The sequence below is a fragment of the Ambystoma mexicanum genome, chromosome 7p, assembly GCF_040938575.1.
Source record: "Ambystoma mexicanum isolate Mex_15411 chromosome 7p, UKY_AmexF1_1, whole genome shotgun sequence".
NCBI classification, from domain to species: Eukaryota; Metazoa; Chordata; class Amphibia; order Caudata; family Ambystomatidae; genus Ambystoma; species Ambystoma mexicanum.
The window spans coordinates 900,273,486-900,296,421 of NC_090939.1; the positions used below are offsets into that span (position 1 = coordinate 900,273,486).

General features: G+C 46.4%; 2 protein-coding genes across 6 annotated transcripts in view; both read right to left on the reverse strand.

The window, feature by feature from the left end:
* Nucleotides 1-19,139, reverse strand: part of VEGFD (vascular endothelial growth factor D) — a 442,197-nt gene extending 423,058 nt beyond the window's left edge. The window contains exon 1 of the mRNA XM_069637174.1: nucleotides 19,008-19,139. Coding sequence (XP_069493275.1) covers nucleotides 19,008-19,097 — 90 coding nt within the window. The 5' untranslated portion in view covers nucleotides 19,098-19,139. The remainder of the gene's footprint in view (nucleotides 1-19,007) is intronic.
* Nucleotides 19,140-19,757: 618 nt separating this feature from the next.
* PIR (pirin) overlaps nucleotides 19,758-22,936 on the reverse strand; it is a 720,875-nt gene continuing 717,696 nt past the window's right edge. For all 5 annotated transcript variants that reach the window (XM_069637176.1, XM_069637175.1, XM_069637179.1 and 2 more), the window contains exon 10: nucleotides 19,758-20,220. In XM_069637176.1, the coding sequence (XP_069493277.1) occupies nucleotides 20,105-20,220 (116 nt within the window). In that variant the 3' untranslated portion in view covers nucleotides 19,758-20,104. The remainder of the gene's footprint in view (nucleotides 20,221-22,936) is intronic.

The window sequence follows — 22,936 nt, forward strand, 5'->3', positions numbered from 1 at the left end:
CACTCAAGTTGGTTCTGTTTGTAGATATGTACATATGTTTGCGTGCAAATGAAATTATAAAAAACACTATTTTTTTCAGCTTGATGGGGCAGTGGGCAAATAGAAGCCCATGGTTTCTAAGCAAATTAAGAAAACAAGGATAAAGAACGAACAAGTTTGTTTTGCAGATGTTTTTAAGAAGATGTTTTATTCATATTAGGTTTTTAGTTTTAGAATGGTATCTTCTGTGTGCCATAGAGTGAGCATGTTTTTCTACACATGTGTTAGAGGCCCAGAAGGAAGAGAAGTATAAAGAATCTGACAACAATGAAACCAAATATGTTGCTTGCTAAACAAATTTCACAATGGAGCAACTACTATTTGGGGCACAGCATGGTCCAGTCAATAAGCAGACTTGTGATGCATATGTCCAGTGACCGGAAAATGAATGGAATCTCACCGACAAACTGTACAAAGTGTCCATGGTCCATTGCTACTATGTGCCAACTTGACAAGATGAAACTGAATACAATGAAGATGCATTGCAATTGCTCACAGACCCTTTGATACTATCTACACCCTCTAAAAATGTTCTACTCAAGAAACATTCAATGTTACCTGTTTCTCCAATTTAACCTGAACTAACAGAGACTGAAGATTCAACACAATTGACTGAGGAATTTACTCAAGATCTCGACTTCAGTTTGTCTCGTTTGGGGATTTGCCCACCACAGTCGAGTCACAAAACACATTCATGCCGGACGATTGTGTCACGCGCCCCCTACGGCGGCGCTTATGGGACAGCTGGAGGATGAACCGCCATTGAATGGCACACTGCATATTTCTTTAACATGAGCTACGGTCTAGTTCATTTCTAGTTCGGTCTAGTTAATTTCCAACATGGCCACTGCCAGGTTGCATTTAGCCATCCTTCACACAGCGGTCAGCGCTTTGCAACCCGTATGCTTGCTGTCTTTGGGTCAGGCGCTAGTTTTTCTGCAGTCTTTTCGCTCGATACTGAGCCTTTCCTCTCTCTATTTCGCCCACCTGGCTTCTCCTCCCGTTTGCCGTTTTCACACGGCTTCCTTCGGTTTCCTGGGCTTTTGGTGGTTCCGGCCACGGTTCTCTCCTTTCTCTCTCACTTTCCTTTCGTGGCATCCCGCTCCCTTACCTGCTGTGTGGGTTGCTGCCTTATTTCTCGAGGATCGCGCCGAGCTCTCTATTGCTAGCGCGGCTGCTGTGCTCCTCTGTCTCCTTGCCTGCTCTGATTCTCTTCTATCCTTCCTTATCTGCTCTCACGTTACTCACTTGGACTCTTAGTGTCCATGCCAACCTTAATAGTCCTCTCTGCCTGGGCTAACAGAGTTTGCTTACCTGCTATCACTCCAAAGGATTTGGTCGCAATTTGGAAGGATTTCTCCACCAGTGCTGCCCTTTTGGACTTCGCATATCCATCACTCCAGGCTACCGTCTTCTCTACCCCCGACAAACAGGACGACAACGGAAAGGTTTTTTTTCTGCCTTTCAAGGCTTTTTCTCCTTTGTGGCTTCCTCAGCTAAGGGGCCACTAGCACGCCAATTCCAGTAGGTGGGCATAGTGGCTTCCCTCCGAGGGAGACCTTCTCTCGACCAAAGAAACGGAGCACCTGGCAGAGAGGAAGAGACAAGAATCTGCAGACAAGTTCCAGTGAGACAGGTGAGGACGAAGAAGTCTTATCAGATGTAAGTGACGAACCTAGTGAACCTGATAGTTTGCAACGCCAAAGAACCCCGATGGCTTCAGCAGAATGGGGTACAAGAATTAGTGGCAGCTGTGCAAGGATTCTCTCAAGAGGTACAAAACCTTAAAACGGAGAACACAGTATTAAGACAGCTTGTCACTGCTCATGAGCATCACCCTGCCGAGCATCCCTCAATGGCATTGGCTTCAGGGAAGTATGACGGTTCCCCAAAGAAGTTAAGTGTTTGTGGAGGCATGTATTGTGCACTTCACCTTTAGAGCCCAGACCTTTGCCTCAGATCGTGCCTGTGTGGGTTACATGATCTCTAACATGGTGGGGAATGCTCTTGCATGGGCAACTCCATTTGTTACCAGTGTCAACCCTGTGCTTGAAGATTATGGGGCTTTCCTGAATCTCCTAAAACAAACATTTGAGAGACCTGAAACAACCTATGTAGCCTGTGAAGAGCTATTGGATGTGAGGCAAGGTTCGTCACATTTCCTCTCATATATTAACCAATTCAAGAGATTGGATTCGGAAGCCGGCTGGCCCGAAGCTGCACAATACACCATTTTCCAGTGAGGATTAAAAGAAGAAATCAAAGATGAACTAGCCAGGACTGCACGACCCAACTCTTTCTCGGATTTGTTGTCAACAGTTCTCCAGATTGACTACCGGTTTACCGAGCGAAAATCAGAGAGAAGGAGAGGTAGAGGCCAGTCCTGGTTCGCTGACCAACCACCATCCCTCTACTCCCACCAGACCAGCCAAGGAAGAACGAATGAAAATCGGAGCACCACTCATTTCCCCAACGCCAGACGAACGCAAGCGCTGAAGAGACAAGGGTCTCTGTATGCACTGTGGTACCGACTTACATCTGCTTCAGGACTGCCCAGATGTTCCCCTCCGCCGTTCAGGAAACGGACAACCTCGGTACTAAGAGGGACGAGTTACCGAGTTTCAGCTGCTAGTCCCTTTGTTTCCATGATGGTCTCCTAACCCGTTTCACCCAAAGACAACCAATTTATGGTCGTGGCTATCGAGCTCCTGATAAACCAACAAAGATTAGACTCTTTAGCCCTTATCGACTGTGGCACAGCCAGAAACTTTGTTGACACCATTTGGGCATAGAATATGGGCATCTGCCAGGTTGAAAGAGACGAAGACCAGAAGGTGGAGGGTGTTGACGGGAAGCCGCTCAGTTCTGGCCTGATAACTCACACCACGCAAGACATTCCCGTTTTCATCCTGCAACACATGGGAAAGATCCGTTTTGACATCATCCGCGCTGCCCATTTTCCCGTTATACTAGGCATCTCTCGGCTCAGCAAACATAATCCTTCAATAGACTGGACTAAGAATCAGCTGGAGTTCAATTCGGCTTATTGCCACAAATCGTGTCTTTCTTAAGGTTTGCATGAATCTTCCGGATTCCCGAGCAGTTCATTGCCTGCCCACCGAGATCGCAGAGTTCAGTCAAGTCTTACAGGATAAGAACCCTCAAGACCTGCCACCCCATCGACCCAAAGATTGCGGCATCGATCTTACCCCGGGGCATTGATTCCATTTGGTAGGATGTATTCGGTGTTGTTGAGCGAAAAGAAAGCCCTTTGGGATTATCTTGATTCCAACCTCCAGAACAGCCTCATACAACCTTCTTGCTCTCCCGCTGGTGCATCGTTGTTTCTCATACCGAAACTTGATTCCAATGAGCTCAGGCCCTGCATAGATTACCAGGGATTAAACCGGGTCACCATCTGAGACTGTTACCCGATGCCTTTAATAAAGGACATTCTGGAAGCTGCTCAGGGGGCAGTCCTCTCCTCCAAGCTCGACCTAAGACGAGCATACCATCTCCTGAGAATCCGGGCAGGGGATGAGTGGAAGACCGCTTTTCAGACCTGATTTTGGTCATTATGAATACAAGGTGATGCCCTTCGGGCTGGTTAATGCCCCGGCCATGTCCCAGTATTTTAGGGACAGATTATTTTCCGACTTGCTGTTCCATACTATATTGTTTATCTGGACGACATCCTGGTTTTGTCGTCATCTCAATCTAACCAACAGGGAGGTAAAGGGGAAATAGAATTATACTGCTTAACCAAACTGACCCCCTAACTTAGGTAAACCTAAACAAAATAGACTACGGTTTGGTAAGCAGTTGATGTCACAGGGGGAAGTCCACCTTCCTCTAGATAAAGCCTAAAAGGGAACGGATTTGCAACCCTCAAAAGCTGGTGGCCAAGTTTGTTGAAAATTAAACAACAAGCACTTAGTAATACAGAGTGAGCAAGACATTAACGTATACATTTTATTAGTAGAATTGATAACAACAGGTCACTCATAAATACTACAAAAACACCTTTCATGGTTATTGCAATTGTTCAACACACTATGATCAAAATTACACAGAAACTGCAAAAAACCACATTAGGGCACCACAATGAAAAAAGCACAAAGGGAAAAGAAGTGTGAATAAACCCAAAAACTAAGGTTTAAAAACCAGACAGAGAAACAAGAAAAATACACATAAATTAGCTGTCTGGTATCAGCCTAAACGCAAAAAAGTAAATTAATTTCAAAGAACAGGGATAAACTTAAATCACCACTCAATATCACGCTTCTTCACTCTCATTCAACCCAACATGTTTCTTTCCTCAGTCATACTAATGTACTCATATTTAAAAACAAATGGTGCCAAAAATGTTTCAATAATTGGGACGTGCTTCACATGCTAAAAATAGCTGTTAGTTTGCGTCAGAGAGTTAAATACTCTCAGGGCACGTTAAACCACCCCACACACAATTATTATCCAGTGAGGGTTGCCCTCTCGAAAGGCGACTGAGCAGCTATTTCCTGCTTTGGTCATCAGCTTCAACTTCCCTCCAGCAGAAGGTGGACAATGCAAACCTGTGGACAAACACAAGAGAGAGAGACCGAAATAATCTCTCTGTCATAACAGCCTGTTACAGTACAAAGTCTGTGGAGCTACATAGTTGGCCCGAAATTCATACACAACCAAGGCGTCAGGATTAGAAAAGGTTAATTTCCAGCGATAATACAGTCGTAAAAATAGGAATCTTTAAAAATGCTATAATTCATTTTGTCGAAGCGCCGGTTGGCTACTTATGTCTCCCACCTAAAGGGAAACCATGTCTTATCAAGCGGGTATAGGCTCTCTCACATTGCTTTTGTTCACTTAACACCAATAGTGATAATACATACATAAGAGAGACAAACCGTCCTCGCAACATGTTGTTACTCAATGTTCTTACCGAAGAGCCTACTGGCTCCACCTGGGCAATCAGGAAAGGCAAGCTCCAACAACATTTGCTTGCGGTGGATATTCACAGCAAAGTCAAAATCGATTTGACCAATTATTCTTCGTGTATCACTCATAAATACTGCAATATTATATAAATTATATTATATAAATAATATATATTCTGCACTGTAACTCACGTTTGAAATATTGAGCAACTGCAGCATAACATCAACCTAATGTAGTTCACATATATAACTCGAATGCAATGATAAATTCAGCGTTACCTTGTTCTAAGTTACGGAGCTTATGGTCCTCATTCGACCTTCACAGGGGTAATCATTTGTAAGTCTCTCCCACTAAATTGATATCGACACGGCGTTGTCGATTGCTAGAAAAGGGCATATGATAGTCCGTGAGTATAAATAGGCAAAACGAACAATGCTTTGCCGCAATCTCAGCGGTGGGTACTGCCAGGGAGGAAGAATTCTTAATGAATACCTGCAATCGCCGGTCGATCACGAAGATTTGTAGTTGCACCACTCGACTGAAATGTCTGTTGAGCCAACTCGGTTCTGTTTTAGTTCTTTCCACAAATGGCTGGCTGCATGCAGGCGCTCAGGCCGAAATGGCTGGAAAACGTAGTGACACAAAACTCAAATGACTCTTCTTCATATGTGCCATCGCGCCGATCTTACTCCTCTCCTCATATCCCCAGCAATATCAAGGTCACCTCCAGGAAGTGCTACGACGGCTACAAGAACATCAGCTTTTGGTAAAACCCGAGAAATGCATGTTTAAGCTATCCTCAGTGCCCTATTTGGGCTTCATTTTATTCTAACAGGGAGTCAAGATGGACCCCAATAAGGTAGCAGCCGTTCTTGGGTGGCCAACTACGACCTCCATTAAGGACATTCAAAGGTTTCTGGGCCTAGTTACCTTTTCCAGGAAATTCATCCCAGAATTCTCCAGAGTCGTTCTTCCCATAAGATCTTTGCTTAAGAAAGGAGTACCCACGTTTCGTTGGACCAAAGCCACTGACGCTGCCTTCCAACACCTTAAGGCCCTGTTTTGTTTGGCTCCTGTACTGCGCCAACTGGATCAGTCCCGTCCATTCATTGTAGAAGCAGACGCATCCGCAGCGGCCATCGGAGCAGTGTTGCTGCAGGACTTCAACGGGCTAGAGCATCCTGTGGTTTATCTGTCGAAGACCCTCACTCCCAGTCAGGCCAACTACTCCGTGATAGAGAAAGAATTACTGGTCATGAAGGTTGCCTGTGAGGAATGGCGTCATCTACTTCAGGGGGGTTCTCACAGTTTCTTGATCCGCACGGACCACAAAAACTTGAAAGTACTACAACAGATGAGTGTGTGAACTCACGCCAAGCTAGATGGGTGCATTTCTTTGCACAATATGATTTTGCCACCACGTACCTGGCTAGCAGTCAAAACATCCTGGCGGATGCATTGTTGCGCATTCCAATGCCTGGCCTTTGCTTGGGACACGGACCGGAATGGCTCTTTCCATGTAATAAGATCGTGTCACAGGTATCGATCTTTCTCCAGAAGGTTAAGGAAGCCACCAAATAAGGAACGCAAGGTCTCTACAGAGGACAAGATCATGAAGAAGGGTGGGTTATTTTCTGTCAATCATCGCTTGTACCTTCCTGACAAAGACTCACGCCACCACGTATTATCCTGGTGCCATGACAGTGGGTTAGCAGGACACTGAGGTAATTCTAACACCCTAGAGCTTATTCGTCGCAACTTCTGATGGCCATGGTTACCAGCTGATGTCATATGGTATACCAAGGCATGTCCGACATGTGCTCGTAAATACAGCACACAGAAGCCAGTGGGTTAGCTGGAACAAGGCCCAGTGCCTTCCAGACCTTGGAGCCATCTCTCGACAAACTTTATTGTGGACCTTCCCCCCTCTGAAGGATGCTCTTCTATCATGGTCACAGTTGATTTGTTCTCCAAAATGGCCCATTTTTCCCCACTCCCAGGATTACCTTCGGCTTCAGCAATGGCGGCAGTTTTCACTAAGGATGTATTCCGTCTACATGGCCTATCAGAAAAGATAATATCTGACCGTGGTAGCCAGTATACTGCCATGTTTGGGGAGGCATTGTGCAATCGGCTTGCTATAGAAAGTTCCCAGTCTTCCGGATTTCATTCCCAGATCAATGGGCAGACGGAGCGGCTCAATGCTCTCGTGGAGCAATACTTACGCTGCTTCACTAATTTCCAACAGGATAACTGGGTGGCTCTCTTACCCACCGCAGAGTTTTCCTACAATAATTCCTCACACTCTGCTACGGGTCTCAGTCTGTTCTTTTGTACCTACGGTCAACATCTGCCCAGTATACTGCCCAGGTCTTCTAGAGCTTCCAATGTACTGTCCTTTGATGCGGGGCTGTCCATCATCACCGAAGCGCATAAGATGGCCCAATAGAGTCTTCAGGACAGTAAGATACGCTATCAGGGCCAGCAGATCACCATCGTCGTGAAACACCTGACTGGAAGAAGAGTTCTAAAGTGTGGCTTGCTACTAAGTTTACTAAGTTTCTGCCCTGTTGGGTACGTCCTTCAAAGTTATCACCACAGTACTTGGGCCCTTTTGTGATTATTGAAAGGATCAATCCAGTAGCATTCAAACTCCAATTGCCCAAACACCTAAGTCACGTCCACCCTGTGTTCCATGCCTCCCTGCTCCGGAACTATGTTGGAGATTCTTACAATCGCCCTCTTCGCAAATCTCGTCTACCCACCTTTGAGACACCAGCGGAATACAAAGCTTCTGTTACGCTCACCTGGTCTCTGCGGAGGCTTTGGGGCATGGTTGCAGCCCTCCCGGGGGTGAGGTCGCTCAGGTCCGACTTCGCCCTCTGCGTTTATGTGGTGACTGGTGGGAATAGGTGATGCTGCTCGGGACTGCTCCTGCATGGAGAATAGGGGGCGTGAGTATGCCAGCTTGTGCTCCTGATCCCCTTCCAGACCCCTTCTCCCAAACCGTGTTACCTGTGGGATGCGTTGTCCCTGGAAAGCTCACCTGTTTATTAGTTTTGGTGAGCACTCCGTCCTGCTGTTTCTGGCAGGGGCGCTTGTATGATCTGGACCGAGTTCCTTCACTGGTCCCTTGCACATGGTAGTCCAGTACTGCTGCGACTAAGCCACTATACTTCAGTTAAGTGTTCCTGTTTACCTTTTTCTTTCCTAGTCTGTTTTTGTTGTATTGTAAATTTTGTTGTCTTGTACTGCTGTCCGTTCCACTTTTGATATTTGCTCTTTTGCTTTCTTCCCTTGCAGTTGATGTTGCTGGCCCGGAAGAAGCTGCAGAGCTTGAGGCAGCAGCCGGAGGGAATGAGAAACGAAGCTGCAGCGGTACAGTAGCTAGTAAGTTGTTAACTAGGGAGTGCACCGGGTTCAAATGAGGCGCGGCCCTAGGACAGATGTTCTAACCTTGTCTTTCTTCTTCTTCACAGGGTCCGAGTTCATGGATGCGGAGTGCGGTGCTGCGGTGTCGGGATCAAGATCACTGGATGTCAGGAGATGAGTCTGCAGATGAGGCGATGTAGCACCGGTTTCCTGGAGGTGAGTATGCAGGAGAACGCCTGGTTTCAAAGGTAAGTAAACTGGCCCAAGTGGCGGTGAGCGTCACGTTGCACGCGAGTGCACAGTAACGCGAAGCACCGGCCTTAAGGATGGAGCATCTTATATAGCTGAGCTTCTGAAGCCACGCCCAGCAGGTTCAGCCTGCTCCCACACCCTGCCACACCCGATGAGTCAGCACATGAAGACCAGGCCTAGGGAGCCACACCCTATGAGTCAGCACATGAGGATGTTCTCTGGAATAAAGGCTTTCAGCTCCTGGAAAGTTCTTGTAAAATAAAAGCACTCCTGCACTGAAATAAAGTAAAAGCACTCCTGCACTGAAATAAAGTGTTCCTGCTCACATCTCTATATGAACCTGGCGCCAAAGGCGCCAGGACTGAGTCCAGCTAGGGCCCCTGTGTTTATGGGTCCCAAAGGGACATAAGTGAGTCAAGTGACCCATTGCCCCATCACTAGATGGTGTGGTTTTTGTGTTCTGGGGCCTGTGGCCATGACAGTTTCCCAGATATTGGACTCATTATACAAGAAGGGAAGACTATGAGATCTAATACATTGATAGGGCTACTCGCATTCCGAAGATTCCTTGGAACATTGCTCTTATGTGAATGCCCCCGATCTCGTCCAGAACTTTCACAGAACACACCCGGGCAAACCCGATATCCCCTGGGATAGTAGGGGGTATATTGTCACAAGTCCACTCCGGAGGAGCATATGGGACAGCTGGAGGATGCATCGCCATTGAATGGCACACTACATATTTCTTTAACGTGAGCTACGGTCTAGTTCACTTCCAACATGGCCACTACCGGGTTGCATTTAGCCATCCTGCACCCGGCGGTCAGCGCATTGCAACCCGTATGCTTTCCATCTTTGGGTCAGACTCTAGTTTTTCTGCTGTCTTTTCACTAGATACTGAGCCTTTCCTCTCTCCATTTCGCCTGCCTGGCTTCTCCTCCCGTTTGACGTTCTCGCACGGCTTCCTTCTGTTTCCTGGGCTTTCGGCGGTTCCGGACGTGGTTCTCTCCTTTCTCTATCACTTTCCTTTCGTGGCATCCCGCTCCCTTACCTACTGTGTGGGTCGCTGCCTTATTTTATGAGGATCGCACTGTGCTCTCTCTTGCTAGCACGGATGCTGTGCTCCTCTTTCTCCTTTCTGCTCTGATTCTTTCCTATCCTCCCTTATCTGGTCTTGCGTTACTCATTTGGACACTGAGTGTTCATGCCAGCCTTAACAGTCCTCTCTGCCTGGGCTAACAGAGTTTGCTTACCTGCTATCACTCCAAACAATTTGGTCGCAATTTGGAAGGATTTCTCCACAGGTGCTTCCCTTTTGGGCTTTGCATATCCATCACTCCAGACTACCGTCTTCTCTAGCCCGACCAACAGGACCACAACAGAAAGGTTTTTTTTCCACCTTCCAAGGCTTTTTCCCCATCGTGGCTTCCTCAGAGAAGGGGCCACTAGCCGGCAAATTCCAGTAGGCAGGCAAGTGGCTTCCCTCCGAGGGAGTCCTTATCTCTACCACAAGAAACAGAGCACCCGACGGAGAGGAAGAGACAAGAATCTGCTGACAAGTTTCAGTGAGACAGGTGAGGATGAAGAAGTGTTATCAGATGTAAGTGACAAACCTAGTGAACCTGATAGATTGGCTATTAAAGGAGCAGAAATACATTGTATTTAACAGCTGCCTGCTAGAGATTGTATAAATGCTGAAATGTGTCCATACATTAAGAGGGAATATATGTGAGGAGCCATTGGTGAATGGGTCTTGTATATTATAAGGCACTAACCTGAAAATCCACGCCAGCTGTTTACACCTCCATAATACATTTTCATGGTATGCCCAACCAATGCTGGGCAAAGTGCCTGCTGGAAATCTACTATGTTCAGCAGCTTTACAGCGGGTCGACTTTCGGGAAGATTTCCAGTTTCTGTCAATTTGTGGGAGTTGAGTTCCTTGCTAAAACCTAGGACTACAAATTTCAAAAGGAGTTCTTATTCCCTGCCATTAGTCAAGCCTGGAAAATTGAACTGATGTCAATGGAAAGTACATTCTCTGGCAAACATTTGAGGCTAGCTGGCGACAGACAATGTGACAGTCTTGGATTTTCCCCAAAGTACTTCACATACCACTTTCAAGACATGGAAAGTAAAAAAAAAAATTGTGAGTTAGTGATTGTGCAGGTGTCTGAATGTACATCTTCTGTGGCCATGTAGAAACATGATTTCCTCAAATCTGTCTAACATCTTGAATCCAGGGGAATGCAAAAAGACCTGATAGCCACTGACAGGCATGTTTCAATAGCCAAGGCCATGCGAGATCAGTTTCCACACATTCGGCATCAATTTGATGTATGGCACGTTGCCAAATCAGTCATTTAAAAAATAACAGCTGCTGGTAAAAAAGGGTTCAGGAAATATTTTAAAGTGGTGTCAGTCTATCAGCAACCATCTTTGGTGGAGCTCCAAAACTTGTGATGGATCTGTAGAAATTCTACTTGAAAAATGGCGTTCATTGATGCACCATTGTTCCAACGTACACTCATGGACAGAAAACCAACATTTCCATGAATGTGCACATGGACCTTTATCGAAGGTGCAGGAACACAAGAAGAAGTGGTTGGTGACATGTTCTCCTCCACACAAAGCACTTGAGACGATTGTGTACGACAAAACGCTTTCAAGAGACCTGAAGGGACTCACAGAATTCTATCATACCAGAGATTTGGAGGTGCTCCATGATATGTGCCTAAAGTACAGGCCCAAAAGGTTGCATTTCGGCATAGACGGTATGGAGGCCAGAACAGGACTAGCTGTACTTGTGCACGAGAACGTTGGGAGGGAACATGCAAAAACTGCAGGAACGTTCTGGATGCTTTGTTACCTCGTGGCCTTTAGAAAACGAGGTAAACAATGAGGGGCCAAGCCAATATACGAGGAAATGAAATTTCGAATGTGTGAAAGATCTGACATTGACTGTGTTGGCCATGCATACTCATGGAATCAATCCTGATTTTGTTACTAGGACACATACAATGCCACAAGACATTGCAAATGAGCCCTGTCCACCTAAATTGTTGAAAGGTTGACTTACAGATTTAAATGATTTGTAGCTGTCTTCATAATTGGCTCACAATAACATTTTCATTATGTTCCCCAATGTTTGTACATTGTACATAAACAATCGAATGCTATTACACTCGCAATTTCAATACTTTAAAAAGTATTTCATTATGCACATTTAATTGGTTGTATGATTCATTAATGTATATCTTTTACCTTCCCTTCATTTATATTACTGATCCTCGATCGGGAAGACATATGTCTGTGGTTTCCATGTGTAGTATATATCAGAAGCTAATTGCCCTAGCACATCGGTGCTGCACTTCCCAATTGGGTGGCAGAAATACTGATATGCAAATGGATATTTGCCATCAGTCAAAGGTACGCTGAGGCTTGGTGCCTGTCAAACTTTCTGCTAGACCCAAACCACATCCACACATGCAGGGCATACCACTGGCGTTGATGGACTATGGTGGGTAAGATTTTCATAGTAATGCTAAATCGCCTGACCTGTGTCAACCCCATAACTTCCAGAACTTTTTTACTTTACTGGTGTATTATTTTTTCTAACACCTCAGTTAGTGGGGACCTTTTTACACACTAACAGAATATTTTAGTCCTTTGATGGGTGTGATTTTTTGGACTCTCCATAGCTCTACATTGCGTCCATATTGTCTTTTCAAATGTATCCTCTTCGGCCACCTTTTGGCAATATGTGCCTGTTGTTGCTAGGTTGCCCTAGGTGCACCACTTTTAACTTTCCATGGCTAACCTTGACAGAACTACAGTTTGCGAAGCATAGAAAGTATCTTTTGATCCCTTTTGGTGATAGTTAGTATCCCCTTTCTCATTTTAAATAAATATAACATTTAAGTTATACGGACAAACTTACCATTAATGGCCGGTAGGAGTAATTTCCTGAACAATTCAAATGATGTGAAAGGCCCATCAAGACTTCACTAAAGGATTCAAACTGTCCTCACATCACAAGAAATCATGCTCCCACCTTTCTGCTAAGTATATGCAAGTTTAGTTTAGTTACCTTTGAAATGTTATGCTATTCTCAAAAGTATATATAAGATTATTTTGCTTGCCTGTCAATTGGTTGTGCCTCTTCTACAAAAATAATGTTGCTGGTTTGTGTTTATTTTTCCTGTAAGGATAATTGTATAACTTTGTTTTGCTTCCCCTGACATGCTCTTAGCCTGTGCAGATAAAGCCTGCCTTAGGTTTTGCTGACATACCTTTAGGTCATTCATACAGTGTAACACTGGGTTTTGCTTTGCATGGTCTGTTTTAGACAGACATAAAAAGAGTTTTAGGTTACACCTGCCTTTCAGTTGCTTATAGTATCGGTTTTACTTACCTTGAGTGTAACTGTGTTATCTTATCCTAAATTGGAGTAATTGCTTCCCCTAGTCTGTGAACCGAAAAGCAATTGTAATTGAATATTACACCTAATGTTCCAACTCCCCTAGAATTACTGTTATCCAGATTAAAAGTTCTAGGTTTATACTGTGCCTAGTATATGAGTATCACTTGATCATAAAAATGTATTGTCCAGTTCACGACACTATGCGATTTCTTTCTGAGCATCACGATACAACGGAAAGGGTCTGCTATCCATGGTATTACTGAAATGATATGATAAAGGCAGGGAGGCTGTTCCAGAGGGAGGCCCCCCGAAGAACAATCAACCCCCAACTCGTTGCTTGGAGAAGCGACTAACCCTGGGGAGTTGTGGCTGGAGGAGCAAAGAGCTTGAGTAAGAAAATAAAAAAACTGTCCTAACAGCCTCCCCGTAGCAGACGCAATAAGTTGTTACAATAAGATATCTGTTTTATATATGTACGAAGTGGCGGTACGTCCCGTCGATAATAAGTGTGATGAAAGGGTAATTAAAAGGGGTAAAAAGCATGTCCTCGCAGACATAAAATCTATCCCATGGCTCCATTTAGCTACATGAATCAAGACCTTGCATCACTGGTGGTTTCGGACCGGCACAACCGATACTTTTGACGCACAGATATCTCATAAAGGTATTCGATGTTGGCTGGGTTATCCTCCGCTCCCAGCTATTCTCACCTTTTGAAAACTGATCTGCCACCAAGGGCACATCCAACTCGAATGGTGGGAACCAATTCTTCGTCGCCTCAAGCCCGTTCCTGACTTGCTACGGCCTTCCCACAAAGAACCACGTTTTGCTTCACCTGCGCGATTGTGTGCTTTCATGCACTACTGCAATGTTGAGCAGAAGGCTACCCACTTCTCAGGGCCGCACTAGAAAGTTAGGGAACAGCTCCAAAAAATTGTCTAATGCTCATCCTTGCACCCGCATGGCCGAATGGCACAAGGCCTAGTCAGAGCATGGATGCAACTTACTTGGTATGGGCACGCAATGTCACCTGCCTCGCATGAAGGTAGAGAGGGCTGCCTCAGGTGCGATAGATAGTCTGAATGGACATGCATGAATTGTAGTAGGCAGCATGCAACTGAAGGCTGTCCCCGGTTACGCTCACAACAGAATGAATACAACTCTCTAGGGAAAGAAACCAAGAGATAGCTTGCAGGGATAACAAGGTTTAATTGTACCGAAAGCAAAAATATCAGCAAAGGTGTTTGCTGTTCGAAAAAAACATTGAGACTCCGGAATGAATGTTGCCTTTTGAGAGGCCTCAGCGACAGTAATGACATCACATATAGGGTCATAACCCGCACTAGTGATCGGTAAAACAGTATACATGATCATGCTCCATTGATGGATGCCAGCCTACAATTTGTTTATTTTTCAGGCGTATTCCGAATTCCACGTGGGTCAGCTGGGCTCATCTCTCCATGGAGTGAAGATCAGGTCGTGAACTGATGCTTGTGGGAATGGAAGAAATTAATCAGGTCACACTGACGCGTCTTGTCCGGTCTTTTTTATTATTGTGGCATTCTTTCACAAAATCGAAACCTACTCCGTCTCTGGCTTCAATCAATAAAAACAAGCTGCTATTGTTATTGGCCTTGAGTGAAAGTCAGCAACCGCTAGGCTAGAAGGACACAAGGTGTCGAATACCCGCAAAAATGATAACATTTACTATATTGAAAGTGGACATTGGAAAATTTAGTTTCAATTTCTGCAATCTGTTGTTCGGAGCGGACACTCTGCGTTACATCGACAGAATGGAACTTCCTAACATTATGTTAGACCAACTATACATAATATTTTTGTTATGTTGAAATATATTTATACTGCACCATATTTAAAAAACCAAGTGCGCAACTCACGGTTTGTTTATAAGTCTAGTAATAATTGTTATTTGTGAATAGTTTGAAGAGTAGTGAATAGAGGTTTGATTTGTTGGGTGGTATTGCTTACTGGCCTTGTTATGGGTTGTTAGCTGGAGCATATTGTAACGATTATTCATTGATGACCCACAACCACAACCTGTATGCAGGGTAGTGATATCTAAACCGCTTTGTCCCATGGAATATCCGGGTGTGCTATCAATGTTGCATTATTGTGCACCATAAAGTAGGTGTGGGGTGGACGTGCCGGGGGCTGAACATTTTCCAAGGGAACTTGGTTCGCTTTTTGAGCAATAATATTCCCAGTTCCATTACAATGTCATCTGTCTGTGGCTCCCAATATCCGTCAGGTTCTCCATCCCATTGGGAGCTATGCCTACTTCACAGCATTAACCTTTCAAACACATTGTGGTCTCAAATACCCCCCCATGTTGTCATGTGTGTGTTCATTATGTGTGGTTTGTGTTTATGAACAGGTTTCATCTGGTGCAGAATTATAGGGTAAATGGATACATTCTAATAAAGAACGGCTACTAAAATATATTTTTATTATGTTATCTACACAGATATATTGTACCATTCTGCGAATGCCGTAGTTTCCAGCTATCGTTGGATGGATTCTCTTTAATCAACAATGGCAGATATGCCTAAACAGAGCTTATTGCATTACCGTCATGTGGGACAACAGACAGGGACCGATCTGCCCTTTGGCTGTACCAGCGACAAGGAGCAACCTGTCATTGTTTCCGATGTAGCAAGATGCTGATGCGAAAGCGTTGCGATTGAAAGTGCATAGAATCTATATCTTCTCACAAAACGAAAACACAGTGCTTCATTAGAAAGTTTTGCTGGTGTAACATAAGGACACACAACAATTGGAGTACTGGGATTAATCGATCGTTGATCGCAATCAGCGTATCATGAGGAAGTTAAAAAGAACATATAGTTCATTTTGTGGACTTAATTTAGTTTTGGGAGAGTTCTTTGATAAATAAAAGCACTTGCTACATTGTAGACTAATGATGTTTTCTTTACAAAATATTGTTTTCCTATCAGATTTTTGACGCACTGTGAGAGGATGTATGTGGGTTTATCTTCCTGGATCTGTGTTAAGTGACGTCATAGCGTGGGATATGACTGGGCACGTTTGGCTATGCTGGCCACTAATGTCATGAAAATAGGTGGAGCATATTGTTTGGAATTGATGTCGTTTCAGGGGTGGGCGATCTGTATTCTTGCCGAGGGCGTCCTTGATGTTAGTGCAATACCTCAACGGATAAGATTAGCACAAGATGGCCATGCCCAACCCGTTGTTTTCGCATGTGTAAAAGTGAGGAAAACAAAGGTAAGATGCATAGGAAAAAATGTAAGATGGATTACAGTATGATTAAAAAGACTTGCCAGAACAATCGGGACTATAACATTTTTGAGCGCACTTCCACTTTAACAGAGAAGTAGCCTTTGCAACTAAAGGAGTGGCCTAACAGACGACGTTTCAGCTTTTTAATTTTCTTTTCCCAAATCTATGCATCATGAAAAGGGGAACTATCTATATTAAAAAGAGGTGTTAAATATCATAAACGAGTAGTTAAAAAAACAGGTAAACATAAAAATAAGCAAATAAAAAAACCAAATCAAAATACATGACATTTCTAATCCATAAAAGAGTACTTGGCGTGGTAAAGTGCCTGCTGTAGAGATATGCCTATAGTTTGTAGGTTACAATTTCCCATAACAGTCATATAGCTCAATGAGTTAATGTCCATGCTGCAGGAAACTGTGTGTAGCACGTACAGGACAGCCCACTCACACGCAAAAAAAATCCAGAAGAGAAGGAGCCGGTGGGGCTGGCAGGTGCACATGTCAGCTGGACTGCCTCTGGGCAGGACAAAGACTGATATGCAGGGATATTTCTCCTCAGTGAAAAGGACAGTGAGCTAAAGACTTGGTTGAGACTCTCCCAGGGGGCCATCCACCCAAGAACAGGTCAATGGACTGTGTCCGTGCCGGTAAAGAGACTCCCAGAACCCACCGTGCTTCGCATATCTCGGCTGTGTCACAGATTTAAAGGAGTGCGCACAGGTTGTATGTCACTGATGCTCCTGTGAGGGTGCTTAGGGTGTTCCATAGTTGGTCCTCCTGTATCATAGAGTTTTACAGTAAAACTAAGGTCCATCCAACTATTCCGTGTGTTCAACTCTCATGGACGGTTTACACGGTTTATTGCTATTGTACGCAGATTGGGAATGTGGTTCTGTGAGAATTGCACCCACCCGTTCCCTCCTTGCCCGTCTTCTTCGTCACAGTCCTGGATAAAGAGTACTGTGGCGAGGAAGGAACCTTTGTTCTGCTGGGAGCACACTAGTGCCATATCTTGTTGAGCTATCTCACAGGCCCTGGTTTGCCTTTCTGTATTTGAATTGCCTGCTTGGCACAATACGCCCATTGCCTAGGTGCCACATAGCCCAGCACCACAGGGAACAGCATCTGCCTTCTGCAATTACGCACGGTTAACGTGTACATTGCTGTAGGCGCAGCTGTGCATGAAGGTAATGGGGAGTGGTGGCTCTAGTCGTGGGCAGGTCCCTTAGAGGTGCGATTGGTGGGTTACTGAAGAGGGGAGGGTGCATGCTGCGGGGGCCAATGGCAAACTAATGGTGGCCATTTTCTGTCAGTTTTAATAGTGTGGAATGGAGCCGGAAAGGCTGGAATGGGGTCTGGGGTTTGTATGAGGGTAGAGGGGGGGGTTATGAGGTAGGTGGCGAGCGAGGAGATGAGGGGGGGGAGAACAAAAGACTGCTGTGTGAAATATAAGGCTTTAAGCTCTTTCATAAAGTTTGTAAACTAGAGGTCTCTTTTCACTAAAACGCGATCTGCCCGTGACTGAGCTTCTTCCCGTCAGCACTGGCTCGCCACAATGCCCGCAGCCCCTGTGTGGTATCTCTCCAGCCCACAGATATATATCTAGGCTTCACAATGAGATCTTCACCTAACTTTCAGCCCCTGTTTCCTCCATCTCCGCCGCCGTATTAGTTCACGCGTCACCTTCTGAAGAAACAACTCGTTTCTCTCCCAACCTAGAGACCCTGGCGCTCTGGGAACTGGGGGGCTGGAGCTCTCCCTACATCCTTGTGTGTTGCTCTCCTCGCTCTCTGGGCCCCACGAGTGTGCACGCCACGTTACTCCCATCCTTCCTCTGCGAGGCCGGGTGCCCCTTCGCACCCCGTGCGATGTACCTCCTACCCTTATAGGGTTCCCATCTGCCTGCCTGAGAGGCTGCGAGTCTCCGTTGGTTCTAGGTGCTCCAGGCTAGCCTCTGCGCAGTCATCAACAAGCCTAGGCACGTTTTATTACATTCTTTTTTACCTTCATCAATTCCTTTTAATGTGTGCTTCCTTATTGAGGGTAAGGTCGGCTTTAGTGCCTGTTTTGATAAGAGGGAAAGATATAAGAATGAAAGGAAGCGGGAGAGATAGAGCTAAAGAGAAAGAGGGAGAGAATAAAAGAGGCAGAGGAGAGGAAGAGAGAAAGAAAAGAGGGAGGGTAGAGCTGGTGAGAGAAAGGGAGCGAGAAAGAGAGAAAGAAAGTGTGAGAAAGAGTAAGAAATAAGGAGAAAGAAAGAGCAAGAAAGAAAGACAACAGCAACAGTACATGTGCTGTAATTTCATCAAGAAAACTCAGTGGATTAATGCTCAGTGACGATACCTATGCTTAGCTCGGTTTACAAGTTTAGACCCTGCCTCCCACCCCCATGCAGTCTGTTATTATAGCGCATGGGCAGTCGAGGCGTTCTGCACTACACAGCTAACAAGTTATGTTATTTAGGCAAATAACGTGTGGATTAGTTGCTGACTCTGGATCAAGAAGACCCGGGTTCTAATCCCGGCTTCACCTATTTAACGGCACGTTGTGATCCTGGACCAAACTCATCACTTAATACCTCTGAGAATGAGTTCCATTATCTACCAAAATGGGAGGGGTTAGAAACAGGTATAATGAGCGTTCCGAAGAAGTGAATACATATCTTAACATTTACATGTTATCTTGTCAAAGAAAAAGATAGCACCTACCTTTAGCGGGCTGTACTCGCCTTCGAAGCACTGGAGCAAGTGCAGAAATGAAACCATGGACACATGCACAATTACCCAGAAACTCTGCATGGTGCTCTTTAATATCCACAGGAGGTCAAACAGACGGTGTAATTCATATCAGCGCCAAGGAAAAGTGAGTAGCCTTTCAAAAGCAATAGCGACCCAAGCTAAAGGGAACCAGTTGCTGCGCAATCCAGAGCGCAGTGACCCATGGGCAGTGTTCGCGCCTTGTGGCTTCCGCACTTCCCCGGCGCGCACACGCTCTCTGCGGAGCAGTCAGGTGGCGGCTGGATGCGGCTCAGCCGCGAGGTATATTCCAGGTGAAACCAGCGGGAGCAGAAAACTCGCGAGGTATATTCCAGGTGAAACCAGCGGGAGCAGAAAACTATTTCCCAAAACGTAAAAAAAACAACATACAGAAGGAATCCTCTCCGGCGCGGCGCGCCCGGGCGTTAAGCCGAAGTACTCGACAGCGTCCCCACTGCCCAGAGCGCCAGGAAGCAGCACTTCGGGACGCGTGCCGCGTCCTTCGCCGGAGTTAGCAGGAGCATGTGAATTAAATCCGACACAGACCTTGGGAGAAAACAGTCACATTTTGGCTTCTGTCCCATTCCGGCTTTGTATAACCGCAGCCACCAATAGCGTGTTCGCTTTCTACTGCCCCCCTCCTCCACCCACCCGGATTACCTGAAACTCAAGTGAAGAATACAGCCAGAAAGGGGCCTGGTGTCTGGAAAGACTGTACACCCCCCCGCAGGAAGCCATTCTGCGGGGATGCTCTTTATTACACACGATGCTTTCACGGAATAAAGAATTACACACCACACAATAGTACACTCCCCAAGGGCTTTGCTTGATACACGCGGGGTGGCTAAAGCGAAAACAAGACAGCATTTAGAACTAGCAATGAAAACGTTAGATGTGTGGGAGATGGAGCAGGGTGCGACGGGGGTGGGGCAGTATAGACACACAGGGCACTTTGGTGACTGTGGATGCAGACGTGATGGCGCGCCTCTGCGTGTGTAACGATGGGTAATAATGTAGCAGGTGGCTCGGTCTAGGGGCCCCGGGCCCCCTCACTTGTTCCCGATCTTGGACTTCCAGGCCTTGGCTCGCTCGAACCCATTCCGCGCGTTCTGGTAGTCGGCGATGGTCTGCAGGATCTCCTCCTGGCTGTTCATCACGAACGGACCTGGGGCACAAAGAGAAAAGCCTTCAGTGTAAACGCGAGCCCTGCACCAGGCGATTGCTTCTACACACTGCAAAGACCCACAGGCAATCAAGCAGTCTAGACAGCACACGGGATTGCCCCCACATAGAGGAATGCCGTTTATAGCCCAGCTAAATCACGCTGACTGCACTTAAACATACATACCAATGGGCTAGGACTTGCTGCCCTCCCCAGGACCTGGAGAGTCCTGGGCCAACGGCCCTGCTTCGCTTGCTGCAGCATACGCGCTGGGGATGCCCTTCGCAGCAGCAGCGCACAATAGCACAATAGCTGTGTACTGCTATGAATCACGCAATGCCATGCACGCTTCACAAATTCCTGCAACACGGTTCCAATTACCGACTATATTTCAGCTTCATAAACCGTGGAACAGGCTAACATTAAGACCACAGCCACGCAGAGCCCGGTCAGTCTGGACTCCTGGGCACTAAACTAAACCTGTTGCCAGGGGACGCTATGGGCGTATTGCCCTAGCACCCGGAGTCAGTAGTAACTACACGCGGGCCCCGATTCACAGTGTGGCAAGTTAAGCTGGCAGCAAGAGCTGCCCACTCCTCCAGGCACATGTAAATGTTGAGCATGTGCCCAGTGCTACAAATGGACATTCCTAACTATGGGATCTCATCAGCGGAGGCCCCGGGAGGTGTGGGCGGGGGGCGTAATCAGGGACGGGCGGTTATCATGGAACTATGGAGTCCCTCAGGGTTCTGTACTTGGACCCTTTCTTTTCTCTCTCTATACCTCCCTTCCCTCCCCAGTCATATCTTCTGTCGGCATCTCCCACCACTTCTATGCTGATGACACCTAACTCTTTCCTTCTCTTGCTTCACATCTGACCTCCATCACACTATTTCTTCCTGCCTTACGGCCATAAAAAACTGGATGTCTTCCCATTTTCTTTCCCTCAATACTGACAAGACTGAAGTGTTTTTCTTCCCTCCTAACACTCTCTCCCATCCCCCCTCCTTTCATCCACTTTCCCCCTCCCAATCTACTCATCTCGACCCACGCCGGCAATCTTGGCCTACATGTCGACTCCTCTCGCTCCTTCTCCAACCACATCTCTCTAACCTCTTGCGCCTCTCGGCACCACCTATTCAACATCCGCAAGATCCGCTCCTCCCTCACCTTCCACGCTTCTAAACTCCTAATTTCCTTATTTTCCTTATTTTCTCCCATCTTCTACTGCTCCTCTCTTCTCTTTGGACTCCCTGTCTCTCACCTGACTCCCCTAAAATCCATCTACCACTCCTCTATCCGTACTCTATGTCTTCTTGGCCCCCAAGACTATTTCTACCTCACTCTCTCAACTCGGCTGGCTTCCCTTCCTCTCACAATTGAAATTTCAATTCCTCTGTCTTGTCTACAAATCTCTCCATGACCTCACCCCCCCATCTCTCTACCCTCCTCTCATTTTACTCTCCCTCCCGCTCTCTCCGATCAGCTGATCTCTACCTTCTCACTGTACACTCTGCCCCTTGTGCTACCTCACGCCTCTGCTCCTTCCAACTTTTGCCCCCCCTCCACTGGAACTCCCTACCTCTCTCTATCCGCTCCACCCCCCCTACACATCCTTCCGCTCCTCCTGGAAAGCCCTTCTTCTCCACTGCCCCCCCTGACTCTCCTTACCTACCTCTCCCCCCTCAAACCTCCTGCCCCCTTCCCCTCGCCTCCCTCCTTCCTGCTGCTCTCGCAGACCTCATGCTGGATACTGTAACCACCAGGAGGCGTAGGAGGTCACCTGGGGGCTCCATCCCCTTCTCCTCCCTCCTACCCCCTTCCTCCCACTCCCACTGACCTCAAACCTGAAATTGATACCCCCTTCACCTACCTCGTCTCCCCTCCCCTCCCTCCTTCTTCCCCTCCTTTTGAATAAATTGTTCCACATACTGTACTACTGGTTTGTTTCATGTTTGTAAATATGCTTCTTTCATTACTGTACCTTGTTGTTATTCTGTAAAGCGCTTTGTAGTAAAGTGCTATATAAACTCAATAAACATAAACATCATGATGCCCCAATTTTACATTTGAAACATGCTTTTTTTCATAAAAGCAAAGAGCATTTTGGCAACATTCAAATTTCTCATGTTCCCAAAATGCTCTTTTGCTTTTATGCAAAATACCAGGTTTGGCCACGACCCTGAAGCTTTCAAACACTGCTCCCAGCTGGCGGGGCACCCTATTCAAATCAAATGCTCCCTGCTCCCATCCTGTAGTGCTCGGCGCCAGCACAAGAGCAGGAAGCTTTTCACTTAAATAGCACGCCTCCAACATGCCAGCCAGGGGGAGCCCTTCAAACACTCTGCCTAGCTGGTGGGCAGTGGTGTCCTTTGTGGCGTGGCACCCTATTCATATGAAAAGCTCCCCGCTCCCATCCAGTGGTGACCGGCGCCAGCACAAGAGCAGGAAGCTTTTCACTTAAATAGGTTTTCAATTAAATAGGATGCCTCCAACATGCCAGCCAGGAGGAGCCCTTCCAACGCTTTGTCTAGCTGGGGGGCAGTGGTGCTCTTTGTGGCGTGGCACCCTATTCATATCAAAAGCTCCCCGCTACCATCCAGTGGTGCCCGGCGCCAGCACAAGAGCAGGAAGCTTTTCACTTAAATAGGACACCTCCAACATGCCAGCCAGGGGGAGCCCTTCAAACGCTTGGTCTAGCTGGGGGGCAGTGGTGCTC